Source organism: Tenebrio molitor, chromosome 7 (genome assembly GCF_963966145.1).
Source record: "Tenebrio molitor chromosome 7, icTenMoli1.1, whole genome shotgun sequence".
Lineage (NCBI taxonomy): Eukaryota > Metazoa > Arthropoda > Insecta > Coleoptera > Tenebrionidae > Tenebrio > Tenebrio molitor.
In genome coordinates, this window is record NC_091052.1 from 1,864,313 (window position 1) to 1,885,150 (window position 20,838).

Consider the following 20,838-nt stretch of genomic DNA (forward strand, 5'->3'; position numbering starts at 1 on the left):
AGCAGTTGTACAGAATAGAGTGAGAAGAACATTAAAAAATTGTTTTTTTCCCCAGCTTCAATTAAAAGTTACAAAAAAGCATCAGGAGAATATTTGTATTAATTTTTTCACGTTCCTCTACTCTAACTCTACTTTATACGATTACAAGTAGTTGGTGCGGTCGTTTTGATACACCCTGTATTTTTGCGACAAGTTTTAGCGATGAGTTGAAATGGCACGGCTATGGAAATCTTAGTAATATACTCCGTTTCTGAGTTCGATGCCGGTAAGTCGTAAAACCGAGTTGTCATAAATCAATAATAATCACCGCTTAACACACGCACATGCAATTTTTTTTTGTTGGGCTCGGCTCACGTTAACAAATTGGCCTCGTTCTGAAAGCTGTGTGCGTACGTAAGAGTGAGAAAACATGATGTTTGGGAGATGCCAGGTCAGGTAAGGGATAGTAACAAGTGTTCAATTGAAATGTTCATCAAGTTGGCTTTGACTTTATTTTTTAAAAGACAACAACATCGTAAGTTGGTTCTTAGACAAAGATAGCGACAAAGATCAAAGCCAATTTGATAAACTTTTCAATTGAACACGTGTTTCTTTAGAACAGGAAATCCAAAAAGTTGAATTGTAATATTGTAACATTTTAATATCAGTAGAATGGCCTAGGCTGCTTATAATTAATTATTCATGATTGTTTTGGAAGCACTGGAATCTGTCAGCGCTTCGGTCGTTTCGTCGTTTTATGGCTTAGCGGCATCGGGCTCAGAAACTCTGTAAGTATTTATATTAAAATTAAAATCAACTTTTCATTTCATTTAGAAAAAATCGACCGTGAATAAAATAATGAATTAAGCAGTGAGAAGTAAAAAGTTGTTAGGTTCCTAATCGCGTTCCTTTGTTTTTCCTTAACTGCAACTGAAAAAAGAAATAAAATAATGCCATCAGTTCAGTTGTCGTCTTGCCATTGTCGGTGATTGGTGTTAATTTGCGGAGGCATTTTACAAATAACCGATATTGTGCTCGCATATGGAAAAGCCAGTCAAAACGCGCTCCAAGCCCGATACATTTATTAGAAGCAGTTTCCGAATCGTGAAATATCCACATTCGTGCAATTGTGAGAATAGTTCAGCATCTCCGAGACCGAAGATCAACCAGGTAACGTGCGATCGAATAAAAAAAATCGAGTTACCTGGATTGTGCTATTCTGATGCTTTGATTGGTTCAAACCACTATTTTCGCCTACTCTGATTTTTTTTTTATTCAATCGCACGGTACCTACCTGTTCTAGAAGACTTTTACGTCAGCATAACATTTCACACGGTACTGTTTCGCGAATATTAAAGATGCAACAATTATATCTGTACCAAGTGCAAAAAGTTCTGTGTTTGCGGCCTGGTGATTTACCACGTAAAGAGAAATTTTGCGAATGGATTTTATTTTAGCACTAGACAACGCTCAATCAAACTTTTAAATAATGTGATATAAACGGATGAGGCAGGATTCACTCCAGAAGATGTGTTTAATGTGCATAATAATAAATACATTTTTTGTTCGACACTGTCAGAATTTGAGAATTTTCTCCTATGTGAACGGATTTTGATAAACGTCACAACTTGTCAAAACGAAACGTCAAGCTAATTTTAAAGGTTTTAAGCGATTTGGAGCCTTTAAGGGGCTCGTCGAACAAAAAAACATTGTATTCAACTCGTCCTTGTGTAAATTGGGCCTTTTTTGGCACGCGTGCCAAAAAAGGCCCAATTTACACACAAACTCGTCAAATAAACTACTATTATTGTAAGAATCATTGGAATGGTTTTTTTTTTGGGGAGCTACCAAGACTTTAAAATTTATATTTTTGTTTGATTTCGTAATAAAGTGTGTAAATACTCGTAGTAAATGAATCAATATGTTTTCACTTTTACTTACGTTCATTTTTTGTGAGTTCATTCTTTTTATTAGACACAATAATGCTTCCGTGGACGCGTAAGTCAATTTCTGGGAAATTTTCGATGATTTTTATAACGCTTCAAGGCAAATTTATTGTACCTATTTCTGATACACCCGGTATACACCGAGTGATAATGAGCCCGATGGAATTGAAAATGCAACCCACAATACATTTGCAATGCTAACGTTGATATTTGTTTTTTGGTTTAAAGAACATAAAACAAGTTGTGCAGTTTCGTAAATTTTTACATTAATGTCAACAGAGTTTTTGGGAAAATGTTTATTGTCTGCATAAACGCACAACGGCAGAGGCATTTTTATTACAATCGCCTTAGGCCTTAAATCAGAATCGTGTTTCTTTTCTCATCGTTCGAATACATTTTAATCGTCGTATTTTAACTTTTTCGTAAATGTCAGTTGTGACAAATAAAATGATTGGAAGCAAAGCTATCATGGATTCATAATTTCATTTTAAAACAATACGATATTTAAATATATGAACGTTAGCGTTGCAAATGTATTGTGGGTTGCATTTTCAATTCCTCCGGGTTCATTATCTTATTCTGGATTTCTAGAAAGGCAGCCTTCAAGTCTAATAAAGTCAGGAACATTTTCCTATAGGCATTTTTGTATAAGTAATCTTTGTCTTGGGGCCTGTCCGACGTTTATTTTTAAATGTGGTTGTATTTAAAAAATTCACACTGATCTTTAAAACAACTTGTTTTCAAGTCTTTTTTACGAAAATAGTAAACAGTTAAACACTCTGACGTAACTAACACGTCGATCTTTTAGAACTGTTTATTTTCACACATTGAAGAACTCCTCCAAAAAGTGAAAAAACGTTCTCCCTTCCTTTTTTTTGTACATTACGATTTGAAGAGGGAATGTTAGAATGAAAACGAACAGTAGATAAAAATAAGTAAATTTATATTGAATAACACTTCTTTATGGTCTCTCAAAGTAACAATTTAAATATGACTTTTAGTGCAACAACAGTGGCAGTGACAATACATAGGTACTTAATTAATACAACAAACTTAAATAAACAATAAAAAATACTTTTATAATACAAACAGTTTAAAAACTATTTTCCAATTCGTTCATTGATCAAAACGTTATAACCCACCCTTCCTGACGGAAAACTTGAATGGGCAATTTCATGGGTTGTCTTATACCTACAAAACAAACACAAATCCCAATATACAGTGTTTTTCTTTTGCTTTTCTCCTTTTGTCAATTGTGTTTCACAATTTCTCAATTGATTTTCCCATTTATTTTGCTAGTAAGGGATGATTTGTAGAACAAATTCCTTTTTTGTCAAATGTAATTCATTATTTGTCAATTGACTTTCCCATTGTGACAATGAAAATCAATTAAATTAATAAGAAAAGCATTTTGTATAAAGTGTAAGTGATTTGAGAAAAGGGGAATTTCATTTGACATATCATTTTGACATTTAAAAAATTGGAAAGTCATTTGACAAATCGTGAAACACAACTGACAAAAGAAGAAAAGCAAAAGAAAAACACTGTAAGATGACGCTGTTGTTTTGGGTTTACCTGCTCAGTATATCACTGATCATGGGTTTAAGTACATCAAAACAAATTATATGTGAGGGTAAAGTCCCATTTGGTGGGTAGTGAGTCCGTATCCACAGACCAGGATTATTGTAAAACTGATCAGCTTCGTCGATATAATAACTAGTACCATTAAAATTGGGTTCACACGTTAAAAACTTTGCAGTGACGTTAACATGCAGATGACTAAAAACGTTTCTCATAACTTTATGCAAAAAATGAAAACGTCTCACCTGTAATATGGAGTTGAATGGCAAGGCATCAGGAACAATAAGTGTGTATCATTTGGTTTATTAAACGATATCTCTCTTAAATTCTCCATTACGTCCAGCGTACCGCGTTGGTGAACAAACCCTAAGTAATACGCGGGGCCTACATTTCCTAAGAATAATATTATTGCAACTGCCCACAATACAAGTTTATTAGCTTTGCGACTCCACGCAGACAAAAATTTTGAAGACACGTGAAGAGCGATTGGCAGTAACGGAAGCAGAAATCTGAATTCCTTATGAGGCAAAAGGCTATAAACTGTCAACGCAAAAACAATAGTACCCAATAATGCTAATTCGTTGACGTGTGCGTCTTTGTTTTTAATTATAACTAAAGTGGCCATAATGAATGGTACAAATTGGATGCCCAGAACTGCAGGAAATCCGGCCGACAAATACCAGTACCATGGTTGAGAACCATACCAAGAACCAACATCTTGAAAAATGTTGAATTTGAGGAACTCATAAGGCGTCACAACTAGAGATCCGTGAGTCAAACTGTCCAGCAGAGTAGATAATGCAAATATTATCAGAGCAATTGGTATGTATCTGGTGATAATGAGAGAGTATATTTTGTACTTGGTGATCAACAAATGGTAAATGCAAAGAGGTATCCATATAATGACAGCGGTGGGACGTATTGCGGATAGTAAGCCAGCAATCCAAATGAATTTCAGATTTTCATCTACAATAAACAAAACTTATATAATACCTTATTTTGGCTATGTAATATCAAAGTGTACTGAGTTGAAATGTCAATTTTGACAGTGTTCAATCACAGACCTGACTTTTGAAGGTAACAGCATGTAGTGATCTCACTCATTGCACTAAGAATTACTAACCTTTTCCTCTGCCTACCCAGGGAAACTGTGACAAGGCAATCACAGTTAGTGCACTTTCAAAACTGTTTATCAAAGTTCTTGAGCCAGTATAAAACCAAAACCAAGAAGTAGCAATACTGAACACTGCCCATTTTTTTGTACCTGACCATTGATAAAAGCATAAATCTGAGTAGGCACTTAAGAGAGCTTGCAAAACTCGAGGTCCATATATCTAAAAATATTGCAATTTTTTTCACTCATGAAAAATTATGACAAGCTTACCAGAAAGATTGGGTCATCAAGTTCAAAAAATCTAAGTATTGTGTAAAAAGTGCTGATTATTAAAGGATATATGTAACTTCTTATTCCTGCGCGCCACTCCCATGTGAGATAACCATATCCAAAACTAATTTTGTGAGCAACTTCTAAAGATTGCCAATATTCGTCAGGTACAAAGTATGTTTGGACAAAAAATACTGAAAATAGTCTTATCAGTAAAAAAATACCAAAAACGTCCCAGTTTTTCATTTTTCTGCTGGAATAATGGAAACTTCTTCGGTCGTTTTTTCCAAAATCATGAATTAAAGACCACGTTTCAAAAGCACGCTCTCATTCTACAATAACAGTATTTTTGTCGCAACGTATTTTTACAAAAATAAAACTTATAAATAACTTGGAAAACGACCTCCCGGCTTACGATTTAGGTTATGTTGTGGTGGATATCTGAGAGGTTAGTTTGATCGCGCCAAAAATATTTCATTAGAAAATTATTTATTTTAAAAATACATAATACAGTACCAAAGTAACGATTATTTTAAAAATTCTCATATTGCAGTTAACATCAAACTTTCGACGAGAAATACAAATTATGTAATGCAAAAAATTTATTCAAATATGATTTACATAAGACTTTTAAAAATCAGTTCCCTTTCATGTGTAATAAATCTTATCAACAGCTCGTTTACATTCTCATTACTTCTCGCAACCTGCCGTTTAATTATTTGCTTTATTTCTTCTTTTGCACCCTTATCAGCTCCTCTGGTTCCTATCCTCCTTTGTCTGCAAATCACAGATCATCCACATACTACCCTGTTGTAAAACATATTTCTCACCCCATATGTGGAATGATATCTAAAGTAATCCGTCCTCCTTGATTTGTCCATAAATATGTTATTTCCTCCAGGATATCGACATTAATGATGTAGTTCTAAACAAAAATATGTTTATTTTCTATTGAAAACCACTTACATTGACTCACTTGGAATAATACATAATTGAAGGATCCATGTTGTTGAATTTCATCCATTAGCGGTGGCACAAATTCTTCTTCCTGGGGCCAATCTAACTGAACTAATGTCAGAATATGACCAATGGCTAATTCACTGTAGATGTGCTTAGCCATGTTCTCCTTAAAATAATGATGTACATTTATACAAACATTATTTAACAACTCACCTTAATACATCTTATAAGAATTTTTATAAAGTACTGGAGAACAGACGTGTATGTTAAAGGTAGATAATGCAGATGTCGCTGACTGCCCCCTACTACTAATGCATTACTTAAGCTACCCACGTTATTATTTGGTAACAAAGGTATTGCAAGTAGAATATGTTCAAAACACGACTGAAAGAAAAAATCAATTTTGTTTGTAAATTAAAGAACAAAATTACCTACTCTATAATTTTCTTTCACGTATAATATTCCCGCAATATTAATATTTTTCCTTAACAACAAATTCGTATCTTTAATTTTGTGCAAATATTGTACAGCATCCTCATATTTTCCTTTGTATATGGCATAATCAATAACAAAACTGGTAAACCATGTTTCTAATTTGAGATAACTATTGAACATATAAAATTCTAAAAAAAATAATTAAAAAACAGATTAAAAATGTACCAGTCAGTACCTCTTTGAAAATGTTCTGATGATTCGAATAAATCCCAGCAATTTACCGCCATCAGAAAATTACCGTGAATATTTTTTAGTTCCGGTCGTTCCACAGATATGTAAGGAGACATGTAATCGTCACCTTTTCGCTTTTTACTTTTGGGTTCAGTTGCAGGACTTGGCAGAGTAGGGTCTTAAACAAATGCACCAGTTGCGAGTTTACACACAAGTTTTTAAACATTTACCAATAAAAGCTTCAACTAAAATAAAAGTGTTTTGAGGCTGTCCTGGACTTGACTCTGGTGTAAGACTTAATGCATATTCATGTAAGCAGTGAAAGAAAAAAATTGATGCGCAAAAAAATAACTGTTTATCATCTACATTTCCCATTCTTGCTTGATAGTAACTAACAATTCTTTGCCAATAACTTTCCTTATTCCTATTAATGAAAAAGTGAGCGTAATTATTAATTTACATTAAATAAGTCACCAATTGTTGCTGAAGTTGACTAAATAAGGTTCCCACTCTAATTGTTTACCAATAAATTCAATAACAGAGAATAATCTTCTCCATGGGTCCTCAATTTTTGATTCCCCATCTTGTGTGGTGCCTGGTGATAAACCCAAGTAGCAAAAGTAAAACTCCACAGCTTTATATAACAATTTTTGAAGTAGCTTTGAAGATAAGTCTACTTTTGCATTCTCAGTTGCAAGAAGTGGCAATAATTCACAGACTAAAAGTTTTCTGTATGCATTTAATGGAAAATTTCCATCATGGCTGTGTTTCTCTGCACTAATTAAAGTATCAACTAGACGTGACTGAAAGAAGCAAGCGTTATAAAACAAAAAAATTGGAAAGTTGTCGACATACTCCATAACTTGATATTGCTGTAGGAAACCTTTGTAACAGGAGAAGGAGCAAACGGCAATGTTCCATTGTATCTTCACAATGATCTGCTGTACATAATAGCAGTTTGTGTTGCACATCTGTTATATAATTAATAAACTACTAATTTAATCAAATGCAAAATAGCCTACCAGAAGAAATGTGTTTAAACATTTCACATAAAAATTGTTTTTCTGCATCATTTGTGTCGCTTTCTGCTCGAAGCGCCAACGTAACGTTCTCAATTTCTTTCCATAACTCTGGCTGCTGTTGAAACTTTCCGATTCTAAAAACTCAAGTCACGCTGTTGCGATTACAAATAATATGACTTACAAGTCACTGAAACATTTTGCTGCTTCCTTAACGTGCCCTGCATTTTTTTCAATACAATATGCTTCAAACTAAAATTTATCGATAAAAAAAAGTATAAAACCTAACCTATAAATAACCTGCACTCCAAAGTTATTGGGATACAAAGTTTTTGCGGTTATCATCCATGCTTTGGCAGATAAGGGGTCTGTCTTGAGAGCAGATTTTGCTCGTTGTATAACGTATTCTTCGTCAGAAATATCGACTTCCATCGAAAAAGAATTACAAAACCGATTAACTAACCTATGACAACAATCAACAACCACTCAACCAGAGCAAAGAGCCAGAAAGTAAGCCCAGAAAGCCACAGAGCTACAAAGAACACTTAAGTTTTTATCAAAACAATACAAAATAATCAACGTTACTTAACAGAATACCATAGAAAGAAACATTTTTTCTGCTCAGGTCCTGCTGAAGATCCTAGATCTTTTTTTTATATTAAATTTGCGTATCTCTATCTCTGATGGAAATTACATAAAAATTATGTAATGTTATGTAATTAATTATGTAAATTAGATATAAAAGAGTTTGTAGGTCCCGCAGTCGCTTCACATACCCAAGGAAATTAAAATAACATATCTTGTTCTTTTAATCTAAAATACATTTATAAAATTCGAGAAAACATATTCGCTATTTGTCGTTGAATGAGAATGCAACGTCCAATGTAAAAATATAGCGCTGATGGATGAGTCAAAAGTTTCTTTGGCTAATATGAACAAAAACGAAATTCCTGTACTGTTTACTGTATAATAGCCACTTTTTACTGATCCTTTAATAAGTATGCCTACAACTGTTACATCAAAAAACAACAAATTAATATTAACTCCATCTTTGCTCTAAAAATAAATAAAAACGCTCAGAATTTGATTATTTACATTGATATTAGATAATACTTTACAATAACACAGAATTATTGTATAAAATTTCAGATCCAAAATTGTTATACATCTCAATAAAGTAAAAATAAAATATATATGTATAAATAAATAACTTCATAAATACAATAAGAGCTTTAAAAAGCAATACCAATAAGGAAACCACCCAGGAAACCAGCTGTAAACACTTTATTCTTTGTTGCAAATACCCTGACCTAAAATTTAAAACTTTTTATGTCCCACACTTGCCTACATTAAACCATTTATCACCTTATTAACTGCAGGACTGGTTTTGCTTATTTCATTAGTTTTTTTGTTAGCCAGTGCTTTTAAGGAATCCCAGTCATGTTTAACATAACCTTGATGAAGAGCTATTTCATATATTATTATACTACTTCCAGCAAAAAATGCAACACCTTTCCCAGCATGTCCCAAGATAGCTCCTGTAAAACTAATTTTCCAATGAAATATTCAATGTATCAGAGTAAGGTGTAACCAACAATCCTGATGCTGTACCAATAGCAAGTTGTTTTGCAAAATTACTCTGGCCAAATAATTTGGCTGCTTGGTCAATAGACTGTTTTGCTTTATCACCTCCCATGTTTCCTTTCATTTTCGAAAAGCTTAATTTTCACAGTAGTATATACCTAAAACGTACATTAAATAACACGATATTACCTTCTTGTCTGTCGAAGATGATAGAAATCGGCATGTGATCTTACCAAAATAAAATATAAACATTCATTTAAATAAATTGACAATTCTATAAATAGTTGTCATTTTGACTTTGTAAAAAATGTCAACAAAAACACAGCTCTGTATTGTGGGTTGCCCACACACAATCTATGACGCAACGTTTTAACCTTCAATTTAAAGAAGAAAGTAATTCAAATTATTAAGCATGGCTATTCGTTATTCAATGACCGCAAAAAAATAACAAAAAGATTAAATCATGTCCCTACAATGCACCAGACCGAGGAAGAAAAAAGAAGTGTTTCTTTTCGTTGTGGTTATGCCAATTCTTGGTTGGCGATCACATGTAAACAATTGATAGATCCTATAATTCACTCCTATGATTACAACACTCGCCTATGGCTTGTGCCACCAAATTCATTCTCGATAAAGACGATAAAAACACAACCATTTATAAAAAAAATATTTATTCCATTCTTTCTATTGTTTATAAAACATAAAAGCAATGCATTTTCACTAACGAGATTCATTCAAGTTTATAAAAATCAATATCTAAATCACATAACATTGTGCAGTCTAATTCACTTTGCTGCCAAAACTTAATAATAATACAAAAATCGGTACTAAACCTTTTTGTTTCCAGGAGAAAAGGGATTACTTAAATAATTATTGGGGCCATAAATTTGGTTGTTATAACTTGGCAAATTAAGTGGTTGTTGTAAATACATCGCATTATAACGGAATTGATCCGGCCTCAGCTGAGGAACACAATTACTGGGGATTGGTTGTACAAAGGGTACACTACTAAACTGGTTCTGGGGCTGCACCGTATAAAATGCATTATTCAGTTGAGAAAACTGAAACCCTTGATAGTACGGATTGTTTGTAAAACAATTCGGAATGTAATTATACAAATTAAGAAGATTTGGATTCCACGCCATTCTGTTGGGGACATTTAAAGAACTAAATCCAGGAGGAGTTCGAATTCGCCGATTCACTTCCACTGTCTGGTCCGCTTCATTTTTGTCAGTTGATCGGAAAGAATCTGACGATGACAAAGTTACGTTCCCGAAATTATTCGAATTATTTAATAAATTAGCCTTGTCAATGTTAACTTGTTTGTTATTTTTGTAACAACAAGAGCGTGTTGTGTTTAAATTGTTAACAATGTTCTCTGTTATTTTGTCCTCTGCAGGTTTAGCAAATATATCTAAAATATCATTTTTGGTCGCCGTTGTTTCTATGTCCTTCAAAAACGGGTTGGTTTTACGGAAAGGATTTGTCTCGCTCCATTCGTCAAGAAACGGGTTGGTAGAATTGCACGATTTGGTATTGTTAAACACTGCCGAATCACTATTACTTAAATTTAGTTCGTTAAAACTCTTATTTAGACTACTGAAAGACGCATCTTGTGAGTAGTCGCAAGCGTTCAATTGGTCCCCACTTGAAACAAAATTTGCAGATGTATAACTTTCACATAATGGTTTACTTTTAGAACTGTCATTGTGGGAGCTCTTTCCATGTATTAGGTCTGAAATACGCTTTTTATTACAAAAGTACTGTCTCAATGATTTATCCTCGCCATTCTCATCATTACTACGCTCTATTTTAGACACATTTTGAGAATTAGCTCGCGTTTGTTCACTACACTTTTTTTCACCGTTTTCTTGCACAATGTCCTTGATATCATCCAGTATACAATCGGGAAATAATGAAAAGTCAAATTCGACTTTCTTGTGGAAAGGAGGTATACACGATTCTACAGTTTTGCCACTGTAGAATGTTTCATGTTGTTCTTGGATGGCATTAACACTTTCTGAATAATATACGTCAAAATATTGAGGCATAAAGTGGTGCAGTGGTATGCTATGAACAGCAATATACTTTCGTTCTTCTGGTGTGGGGGCCATTCCTGATTCGATTTCGTAAAACTCTGGATATAAATGTAAATACTTTACTTTTGGCATACAGTCCAAATCTGAGAAGGTTGATTTCCTTTCCTGCAAAAGAAACACTTTCAAATTAAGCTTTTTTCTATCACTGTTAAAAAAACTGTTCTATATTTCACCATTTTTATGGTGGTAATAGCGAAACGAAGTAAAAAGCGTTTAAAAAGTGCCGTCATCGAAATACATGCACTGAAATAACTGAATCATAAGAGTGCATTGAAAACAATTGAAGTTGTCTCGCGATCTCATGGGATTGCCCACTTCCCATTAGTAAACTTGTACTTTTTTATGTACTTGTTGTATAAACAAATGTTGTTTGAAACTAATTTCATTTCCGAGTGACTCAGGTTATTTATATTTAAAAGCTTTCTACCATGGGGAAAGAGTATTTTGTTATAAAAAAAAACTTGACAATAAAAGAAAAAATACAACCTGTAGAAAACATATTACCTGATCTACATAAATCGCATGTCCCTCTTCAACGAGTACGTCATTTATGTAAAATATATGTTGTTCATTCCTTATGTCCGCTAAATAGATTTCCAAAATATGGTCCTGTCGAATGAAATAAAAAAATCACAATTTTACAAACAAAAAATTCTTACTTTTTCATCGATTCTCGTAAATTCCGCAACCATTGTTGCTTTTGATACAAGCTCTTCGAATCTATTAATACATTGAACGCTCCATGGACGATTTTCATGAGTGGGACAAATATTAGATAACCGCGCTCTGATAGCTTGACAAGGTACTTCACTAAATTGTTTAGGAAGAAACCAAATTTCATTGACACCAACGTTTTCTACAGTTCCGTAATCAATAAAAAGTACCTAAAATGGACAATAGGATTACATGGGTACCGAAGACTAGAGAAAAAAAAAAAAAAACTAACCCGGACAGCATTTGGTAAGTTCGGTAACACATTCACAATAACGGCTCTGTGATACTGGTTTAAGTAGAAAGCTGTACAATATAAACCTTCTTCTATCAACAATTTGGGAATGTTGTAACGATCACGATTAATTTTAAAAAAATTTCTATAATTACAACAGACATAATTTAGTATTAATGTAATTCATGTACAATGTTTATGCAAGAAATGAAAGGTCAACTCACTGTAAATCTTTCATAAGGGATTCTAGGGGACCAAAAGCCATATACATCCAAAATTTGGAAATGTCATATATTTCTCCAATGTTAATGTCCAACAGGTCACCAACTGCGGCATTAGCGGGAAAATGGCGTGGAATTTCGTCTGATAGACACAAAACATCCTTTGGTATCAACAACTGACTGACAGACCACTAAAATGAATTTTACAGGAATATGCAATACAAGCAAAAATTGACACACACACATCTAGTTTTGGTAATTCCAGTAAGAGATTTGTTGTAATTACATTTTCCTCTTGTACAGGTTGGTATGTAGTCATTTGTTTCTTGTCAAATTCAGCAACTGGTCGACTTTTATCATACAACATATAATCATCTGAACTTAATTGAACATAATGAAAAATATTAGACAGATCTGTGCACATTTCAATTAAAGATCTGTAATTATATTTTTTATAACAAAGATCCTTTTTGAACATTTTACTAAAACAAAATTATGAATTTTTATGAAGAAATACAACTGAGATGTAGTACCCATATTCCGTTGGTAATTTTGTACACCAAATGCCATTGGGAAATTGTAATATGAGCTTTCTTAAATTATTTTGCACTTCTTCAGGAACTCTGTAAACGCACTCATCCATAAGTGATGATTTCTCACTAACGTCTTCATCATATGATGCCACAATTTTAACACAATCTATTTTATTTGTTTCCGGTTTTTTATCATTTTGTGACTTTGGTGATACTGAATCTATTTCCGAATAAGTTTCAACTTTACACATATTGTCCCTACTGCTAGTTTCTTGTCTTAAAGGACTTGCAGTGTAATGTTGAGAATTATTATGTACATTGACCTGAAATGACTGGAAACCATTGTGTACAGGGTGACAATACTTTTGAGATTGCTTCCAATAATTTTCTAAGTATTTCCTACAAAATTTGATTTTTTAAAGATTATACACTGCTTTTGTCATAACTTGACAAACTCTGCTCTCAAAGAATTAACAAATTAAAATCCAGCTTTACCTGTTTTTCACTGGAGTTTTCTTTGTTTTCTGTTTCGATACCATCAATTTTATATGAGCTGATTTTTGTTTAATAACGCCCTGTACTTCAGCTAACGGACCTGATCCAAAAACCTACAGAAACCAATATTGCACACATTTTTTCATCTAGTAGATAAAATTACTTTATCTCTAACCGTGGGATAAGTTATACCATATCACACTCATTTTAGAAGTGTAATACACTTCTTATCCCATTGAGTGTGGTAATGAAATTATTACCGCACTAGTGCGCTAATGAAATTGACAACTCACAAATGCAAGGCAACAAGCAAATTACGGCACCAAACAATAATTTCACCTTCGAAAAATATACAATTCCTGTTTGTTGTTATTCGGTAACAAAAACACGAGCATAGACCGCGTTGCTATCATCTTGAAAAAATATAGATCCTAACGTCACCTTGGTTTCGTTATTTGTACAACTAGTTATGAAAGTCATACTTTTTTTCATGAATTTGCAGTTTGATTCAAGGAAATAAGTGAAAAAAAGAGACTTTCATAACGTGTTGTACACACTATTTTTTTGTATATCGATGTAAGTTGCGAAATTTGGTCTAAAAGGATTTATGAAAAATTACAACAAAAAAATAGGTATGCTTTGACAATCACCTTCAAGGAGATGGAATAAAATGATGCAAAAAAGTACTGCTTTTACTACGATTTTTCGTGTAAAAAAGGGGCTACTTTCGCTACGATTTTTCATGTAAAAAAGTGCCACTTTCATTATGATATGCAAAAACATTTATTTTACTATCAAAGTGAGGGAGGATACAATTTTAGCAGTGATGGATAAAACTTTGTATGATATGTGATTACCCCAACTCAGCCTGCAGCCTCGTGGGCCAATTTTTCACAATATGTCTGTCTGTATTATATCCTAAATAACTATTACAAATTCTCACCTGCACTGTGTCTGGTATTGACCTGAGATAATCTTCGACACTATTAAAGCCAAGACTTTGAAAAGGAATTTTATAACCTACAATTTCCACAAAATCGCAACATAGTTGTGCAACTGTAGATCTTAGCGGATTTGATGTCAGCAATCCTGTGATAATAGATTTTACTTCTGATGCGTTTGGAGACGCCTGCAAAGGACATTTTGTAATAATACATCACAAAAAAGAAAAACGTCTTTACCATCGCAAAAGCAATTGTCCAGATAATTTAGAGGTGTAAAACATGCCCACAGAAGACCAACTATTTGTTTGTCTATGCAGACGTTCACGCACATGTCTATCTAACGTCTAAGATTTTCGTTTTTGTTGTTCATATCCTGTCATTTGTCAAAAATGTTAACTTTTTTTAATAATTCGAGCGGCAATGAAAATGTGTGATAATTTTGAAATCAACAGTTGATTCAAATTATTCTTAACCAATAACCATACTGTGACGTAAGCGTCGTATAAAAAGTGCGCGTAATACAAAAAAAAAGATAATAATAGTAATAATGATAAATATAAGTAGGTAATCTAAGTAATAGAAGATATAAAGTCCATTCACGTTGGATTTTCCTCTCAAGGTCAAATAATTAAATTTTTTGGCTCTGTAATTATGTTTTGTAAATAGTGACCTGCAGGTAAACACCGTACAGGTTGGATTGAGCATTGCTAAATCGCATTATGTTGGTTAGCTGCATGTCACTATTTGCAAAACATAATTACAGAGCCAAAAAATTAAATTATTTGACCTTTAGAGGAAATTCCAACATGAATGGACTTTACCTAATGCCTACTTTTTACCTAATTGATTGCAGAAGCATTTAAGAACATTTTATAAAATAACCGAATATACTATTAAATTCAAATGATAAATTTTAATCAAGATTTCACAAGACGGATCATGTTCAAAATACCTACCGCTTTCGAGAAGATTAGAACAATGTTGTTATGTGACAGTGTACTATGTGTTTCATAATATTGACAATAAAGGGTATTTCACGAGTAAATGAATACGAATACATTTTAATCGTCGTATTTTAACTTTTTCGTAAATGTCTGCGATAAATAAAAGTATTGGAAACAAAGCCATCATGGAAATGTATTGTGGGTTGCATTTTCAATTCCGCCGGGCTCATTGCCACTCGTGAAATATCTGTTTCTGTTTGTCCACAATAAAATTGACATCATCATATCAATCTTCGATCAATTGATTTCCAAGTTCCAACAAATCATTAACATCAAATAAACAAAAATAATTAAAGCAACACGGAAGATTTGTAAATAAATCGCCGGAGTGGCGCAGCTCTAGTGCAAAGATGGACGGGGCAGGTCAAATGCGCGCTACTTTCAACTTGCTTGAAAATTGCAACATTTTACAGCATTAAGCACTGATTTCGGTGCCTACGACGGTAACGAGAACTAATTCAAGGCAAAAATAAGAACAATTGAACATTACTAGGTATGTTAAGAATGTGGCTGATGGTTTGAAGATTACTCAAGAGGTTTCTTAGTGTCATATTTGCCTAAAATATTTAAGGGGGTGCAGCTACTACGAGCCCTAACAACTAAATGTTCGGACAAATATACTAAAGACACAAAAAGTATTGCTGTAGTTAGTAGAAATTTAATAATGCATTACGAATTGATGTAGAGGATAAAGATAATATTTTTCTGTTACAAAAAGACAATTTTACTTGTGTATTACGTATACATCTCATATTTTAAAACAAAATGTTTAAATTTGACAAGTAAATGTTGGCAACTAAATGTTCGGACAAAATGCATATTTGTATCTTTTTTAGTAGGCTCTGGAAAACAGTTGCTTATTTTGACAGTTAAAGTAACTGGTATCTCTTGCGTACCTAACAATTATAATATTTTTGATTTAATTTAAGTAAAAAATTGAGAATTTTGAACTGTAATGGGTCGTGGATTTGCAACAAACATTAAAATACGTGAAATTATCATTAAAAAATACTGCCAAGGAAAAACTGTTCGAAATATTGCAAATGCCCAAGTCTACAGTAGGAAAAAATTATGCCGAAACTGGAGAACTGAAGGTTAAAGGAAAAAGTCCAGGAAGACCGAGAATTGTTACCCAGCGTTCTCAAAGAAATTTAATTAAGATTTAAAAAAAAAATCGAAGAAATACTTTGCGGGATATCACTGCCCAATGGAATGACGAGTCTGGCACTAATTTATCGCGAGAGTGTTGCCGAAAATGGATTCATAAGTCTGGACTAAGCTTTTACAAGGTACAAAAGTAAGCAAAATTTTGTGAGCACAAAATCATTTTTATTTAGGCCAAGGAAAAGCCACTACTGACGGAAAAACAAAAGAAGAACAGACTACTCTGGGCCCAATCAAAAGTAAAATGGACGGATGAAGACTGGAGTAAAGTTGTTTTTAGTGATGAATCAAAATTCGACGTCTCTGTGGGAGATTATTGAAAAAGAGTCATTCGTTCAAAAGAAGAAGCGTTTCATAAAGACTGCCTAAAAAGAACTGTGAAGTTTCCGAAAAGTGTGATGATTTGGGGATGCATGTCTGCAAGAGGTTTGGGGAAATATCAATTTATTGAGGGTACGGTAAATGCAGAAAAATACCAAGAAATTTTACAAAATAGTTTATTACCGACTCTTCAGTTTTTGTATCCTCAAGATGATTTTATTTTCCAACAAGATGGGGCAGCATGTCACACCGCGAAAACAACTAAAAAAAGGTTCGGCGAACATAACATAAATGTTCTTTCATGGCCTTCAAATAGTCCGGACCTAAATGTCATCGAAACTCTTTGGCACAAAATGAAAAGCTATTTAAGAAATTACCCACAGAGAACAATTCAGGATTTAAAAAATCAAATTGAAAAAATATGGGCCAGTTTTACCCCAGAATTTTGTGGGGATCTAGTAAAAACTATGTCCGCCAGGATTCAGGCAGTCATAAAAGCAAAAGGGGCCGTAACTGAATATTAAGTTTGTAAAACAGTATTTTGTCCGAACATTTAGTTGCCAAGTTTTTCTGTTTTAATTGTTTCATTTTTATTATTAGTTATTGTAATGTTTATTATATTCAATGATGTTCAGTATCTACTGTGGTATATTATTTTTCACATTAAACTCTACGGTATACTTAAAAAAAAGGAAGTTATTTCTTTCAAATTTTTACTTTCTGCCTTCTTCACTAATAAAACAATGCTTGTCCGAACATTTAGTTGTTAGGGCTCGTAGTAAAGTTTCCAAAACTATTCCTAAAGGGGACACTACTGTAAATTGAATAAAAAATGCCTGTTCATATTCTTCAATCAGCGTATAATGATGGCTATTATTCAAGAGGATGAAAATTGCAACACGAGCCGTAGGCGAGGCGAGTCAAGTAAATGCACCTACAATTTCGTAGATTTTTCAAATCTAAGAATTGCACTTCTGTTTGAATTTCCGAAAAACTTCCTAAAGTACTCGTGTATTTCCAATTTTCATTCAGTCTCTCAGAGTTTTGTACTACAAATGTTTTTCCCTATTTCTCTAATTTTTCTATCTTAACTGCAAGCGAATTTGTTAATGTCCACGACGAGGCAATTCTTAATTTTAATTCTTGCCCTTTGATTTTACTTTGACCATTATTAAAAAGTTACTTCGACTAATAACCCAATCTGAAATTCATTGATTACATTTTTTCTTAATTTCAACTAAAATTCCAAAATTTGTATTTTACTGCAACGTTTTTCCTAAGAGCATTTGCTTTATTAATTATTTTCATTAGTAACCCCGAGAAGTAGTATTTGAGCTTATTAAAGAAGTTAAAGATTTCTATTTTTCGAAAAAACCTTTATTGTTATTATTTTTCCCCTGTCTTTTTGTATTTAATTCAATCAGTTTAATAAATGCCACGTAATTTCTTAAAAATGTTTTTCTTCTGCTGTTTTTTCATAAATTATAAAATTGAAGAACAAATACCCAATCAATTTTATCTAAAGGTAGAACAAACAGAGACTTTGGACAGCGCTGAACCAAACCAGGACAATATAATTTTATGACCACCAATAAATTTTATCAGTACACTTTATTTGTTGTTCAATTCGTAAAAGTAGAGAAAGAAAATAACATTATTTTTAAAAGAAACTTTGGCACATTATTGGCCAAACACCATACGTGTAAAATGATAAGTGTCGTTGTACTAGTGACATTATTTACGCTGGGGGTAAATTTAGATCATAATAATATAATAGAAAAGTGAAATTATTGTAAAATATTTTTATAGTTGTCAGAACCAGACTTTCTAGTGCATCTACCAGATGGAATTATACGTGGAAAACAATCTACAACAAACAGGAATAGAACATTTTACAGCTTCCTTAAAGTACCTTATGCTTCTCCCCCTATCGGCGATTTAAGATTTAAAGTAAATGGTACCACAAAAATAACATCATTTTCAACAAAAAAAATTTCAGCCACCGGTACCACCAAAGCGATGGGATGGCATACTTGATACCACGGACAATTATGTTATATGTTACCAAGTGAACAGAGACATTGCTATCGAGTCAGAAGATTGCCTCTATTTAAATATTTATACTCCAGAAGTAACCTTTTTTATTTTAATTAAGTCACAATACACAGATTCATTTTAGTTGCCTGTTGAGACTAAGAAAAATGTGGCTCTTCCAGTGATATTTTACATTCATGGAGGTGGTTTTATTCAGGGAACATGTTTAGATTTCATTTGCGGACCAGAATTTTTAATAGAATACGATGTTGTCGTTGTCACGATAAATTATCGTTTAGGACCTTTTGGTAAACGGCATTTGAAATTTCTTTTCGCAAAGTGAAACCTGATCTTTAGGATTTTTGTCTACCCAGGACAATGTGTTACCTGGAAATAATGGATTGAAAGACCAACATCTTGGGATAAAATGGACACATCAAAATATCGAATTGTTTGGAGGAGACCCAACAAGAATAACAATTGTTGGACAAAGCGCTGGATCAGCTTCTGTCACATACCAACTGTTAAATAAAAAATCTGAAGGTGAAAATTATATCGGAAATAATATTTTGTTGTCATTTTCTGTTTCACTGCTAGGATTATTTTGGGGAGCAATTTGTGAAAGCGGTTCTTTTCTTAGTCCTTGGAGTTTCCAAAGACGAGCACGAGAAATTGCGTTTAAAACGGCAGGTTTTATAAATGAGACATTTAACGACAGCGATAATTCTACTGAATTGCTGGCTTTTTTGTCAGCTGTTACCGCTGATGAGTTGGATAAGGCATCTTATCAAGTGCACCAACTGGTAGATAATAATATCTAAAATATAAACAATTTCTCTTTACGCAAACATTGTAGGAGAACTTAGTAAATCGACAGATATCTCAAGGGTATTTTTATTCACCGGTGATAGAGCCTGAACATGAAGATGCTTTCATTACCAGAAAAATGTATGGTGATTTAAAATCAGGCAACTTTTTAAGAGTGCCCATCTTAATTGGAATCACATCAGAAGAATCGATAGAAGAAGCCAGGGGTTAGAAATTTTTTCAAAATTATTTAAATTAATTATTATCCTTTAAGATTTAACTGCGTTAAAGAATATTATGAAAACTTATGACGAAAATTTGCCTTGGCTGGTTCCCGATGATTTGAACATTGAGGACCCAGAAAAGAGAAAAATCGTGGGAGAGTTTATTCGTAGCCTCTACACCGATTCCAATTTTCAAGACAATTTGAAAGCAGGAATTAGGGTCAGCTAAATTAACATCGTGACAGTTTCGTCAAAAACAGATTTTCCTGCAGTTTTTCAGCGACAATTCGTTCACAAGATCCGTCATCAAACACGCCGAGCTTCAGTCGAAATTTACTGACGTGTATTTTTATCAGTTTTCTTACGACGGAATTGTAGGGAACATATCTACAGATCTCGAAGGTATCAAAACACAATCAAAGATTTTTTTTTTTAATATTATGAAACAAACAGGAATTGACAATGTAGCACATTCTGAAGAACTGAGATACATGTGGCGCACTCTTTTTGAAGGATATGACAACACAAACATTGAAGAATTTCCAGAGCAGGACGTCGTTACTCATCATCGTTTGCTGACACTGTGGACAAATTTTGCAAAGACATTGTATCTGCAGCGTTAACATGCGTTCTATCAAGTACAACTGATTTTTTTAGAAATCCAACTCCAGAGAGAACTCAGCTTCTCCAAAACGTTATATGGCCGAGTGTTTCCGCCGGAAGGCCAAACAATTTTTTTTACTTAGATATTAATGACAATCTGACAATAAGAAATTTTCCAAAAATAGGAAGCTACTTAGGATGGAACATGATTTATGATGTTTTCGGAGAAGGCGATTTCGACACTTACTAACAAGTCATTTGTTATAAATAAATCATACATGAATATTATCTGTAGATTTTTCTTGAACAATTGTTTTCACACAC

General features: G+C 33.2%; 4 protein-coding genes across 5 annotated transcripts; 1 reads left to right on the top strand and 3 right to left on the bottom strand.

Annotated features, from left to right (window-relative positions):
* Positions 1-2,851: 2,851 nt before the first annotated feature.
* PIG-B (phosphatidylinositol glycan anchor biosynthesis class B) lies at positions 2,852-5,344 on the bottom strand. Of its 2 annotated transcripts, none has more exons than XM_069054356.1 (5): positions 4,891-5,344; positions 4,630-4,840; positions 3,752-4,472; positions 3,477-3,704; positions 2,852-3,146 (listed from the first exon to the last, which is right to left on the bottom strand). In XM_069054356.1, the coding sequence occupies exons 1-4, from the start codon at positions 5,134-5,136 to the stop codon at positions 3,497-3,499; spliced, it is 1,386 nt and encodes a 461-aa protein (XP_068910457.1). In that variant the 5' UTR covers positions 5,137-5,344; the 3' UTR covers positions 2,852-3,146; positions 3,477-3,496. The 2 variants fall into 2 exon arrangements, with proteins under 2 accessions (XP_068910457.1, XP_068910456.1); XM_069054355.1 differs by having other exon boundaries at positions 2,852-3,116; positions 3,501-3,704; positions 4,891-5,343.
* A 130-nt stretch (positions 5,345-5,474) lies between these two features.
* IntS10 (integrator complex subunit 10) lies at positions 5,475-8,070 on the bottom strand. The gene is made up of 12 exons (XM_069054348.1): positions 7,836-8,070; positions 7,720-7,787; positions 7,539-7,672; positions 7,372-7,487; positions 6,991-7,319; positions 6,747-6,940; positions 6,521-6,694; positions 6,286-6,473; positions 6,064-6,234; positions 5,867-6,016; positions 5,721-5,815; positions 5,475-5,667 (listed from the first exon to the last, which is right to left on the bottom strand). Exons 1-12 carry the CDS (start codon positions 7,965-7,967, stop codon positions 5,508-5,510), a joined length of 1,911 nt encoding a protein of 636 aa, XP_068910449.1. The 5' UTR covers positions 7,968-8,070; the 3' UTR covers positions 5,475-5,507.
* A 1,709-nt stretch (positions 8,071-9,779) lies between these two features.
* Positions 9,780-14,828, bottom strand: LOC138135584 (tudor domain-containing protein 5-like). The gene is made up of 10 exons (XM_069054346.1): positions 14,595-14,828; positions 14,357-14,542; positions 13,414-13,526; positions 12,919-13,317; positions 12,630-12,867; positions 12,389-12,576; positions 12,165-12,309; positions 11,878-12,102; positions 11,723-11,827; positions 9,780-11,323 (listed from the first exon to the last, which is right to left on the bottom strand). The coding sequence occupies exons 1-10, from the start codon at positions 14,595-14,597 to the stop codon at positions 9,947-9,949; spliced, it is 2,979 nt and encodes a 992-aa protein (XP_068910447.1). The 5' UTR covers positions 14,598-14,828; the 3' UTR covers positions 9,780-9,946.
* A 3,607-nt stretch (positions 14,829-18,435) lies between these two features.
* Positions 18,436-20,802, top strand: LOC138134793 (juvenile hormone esterase-like). The gene is made up of 11 exons (XM_069053290.1): positions 18,436-18,595; positions 18,656-18,796; positions 18,846-18,977; positions 19,026-19,188; positions 19,238-19,423; positions 19,478-19,683; positions 19,737-19,914; positions 19,962-20,131; positions 20,184-20,313; positions 20,365-20,518; positions 20,569-20,802. Exons 1-11 carry the CDS (start codon positions 18,554-18,556, stop codon positions 20,762-20,764), a joined length of 1,698 nt encoding a protein of 565 aa, XP_068909391.1. The 5' UTR covers positions 18,436-18,553; the 3' UTR covers positions 20,765-20,802.
* Positions 20,803-20,838: the final 36 nt, after the last annotated feature.

Excerpts from the sequence above, each read along its gene's own strand:
- PIG-B (XM_069054355.1), bottom strand. The coding sequence starts at position 5,136 with ATGAAAAACTGGGACGTTTTTGGTATTTTTTTACTGATAAGACTATTT. Across the intron at positions 4,473-4,629 it reads CTGGGTAGGCAGAGGAAAAG|ATGAAAATCTGAAATTCATT; the intron begins GTTAGTAATTCT and ends TGTTTATTGTAG. Across the intron at positions 3,117-3,500 it reads ATCAGTGATATACTGAGCAG|GTATAAGACAACCCATGAAA; the intron begins GTAAACCCAAAA and ends TTTGTTTTGTAG.
- IntS10 (XM_069054348.1), bottom strand. The coding sequence starts at position 7,967 with ATGGAAGTCGATATTTCTGACGAAGAATACGTTATACAACGAGCAAAA. Across the intron at positions 7,788-7,835 it reads CCAATAACTTTGGAGTGCAG|TTTGAAGCATATTGTATTGA; the intron begins GTTATTTATAGG and ends GATAAATTTTAG. Across the intron at positions 5,668-5,720 it reads GATATCATTCCACATATGGG|ACAAAGGAGGATAGGAACCA; the intron begins GTGAGAAATATG and ends TGTGATTTGCAG.
- LOC138135584 (XM_069054346.1), bottom strand. Across the intron at positions 12,868-12,918 it reads AAATTACCAACGGAATATGG|TAAAATGTTCAAAAAGGATC; the intron begins GTACTACATCTC and ends ATTTTGTTTTAG. Across the intron at positions 11,324-11,722 it reads ATGCGATTTATGTAGATCAG|GAAAGGAAATCAACCTTCTC; the intron begins GTAATATGTTTT and ends TTTCTTTTGCAG.
- LOC138134793 (XM_069053290.1), top strand. The coding sequence starts at position 18,554 with ATGATAAGTGTCGTTGTACTAGTGACATTATTTACGCTGGGG. Across the intron at positions 18,596-18,655 it reads TGACATTATTTACGCTGGGG|TTGTCAGAACCAGACTTTCT; the intron begins GTAAATTTAGAT and ends ATATTTTTATAG. Across the intron at positions 18,797-18,845 it reads TCGGCGATTTAAGATTTAAA|CCACCGGTACCACCAAAGCG; the intron begins GTAAATGGTACC and ends AAAAAATTTCAG.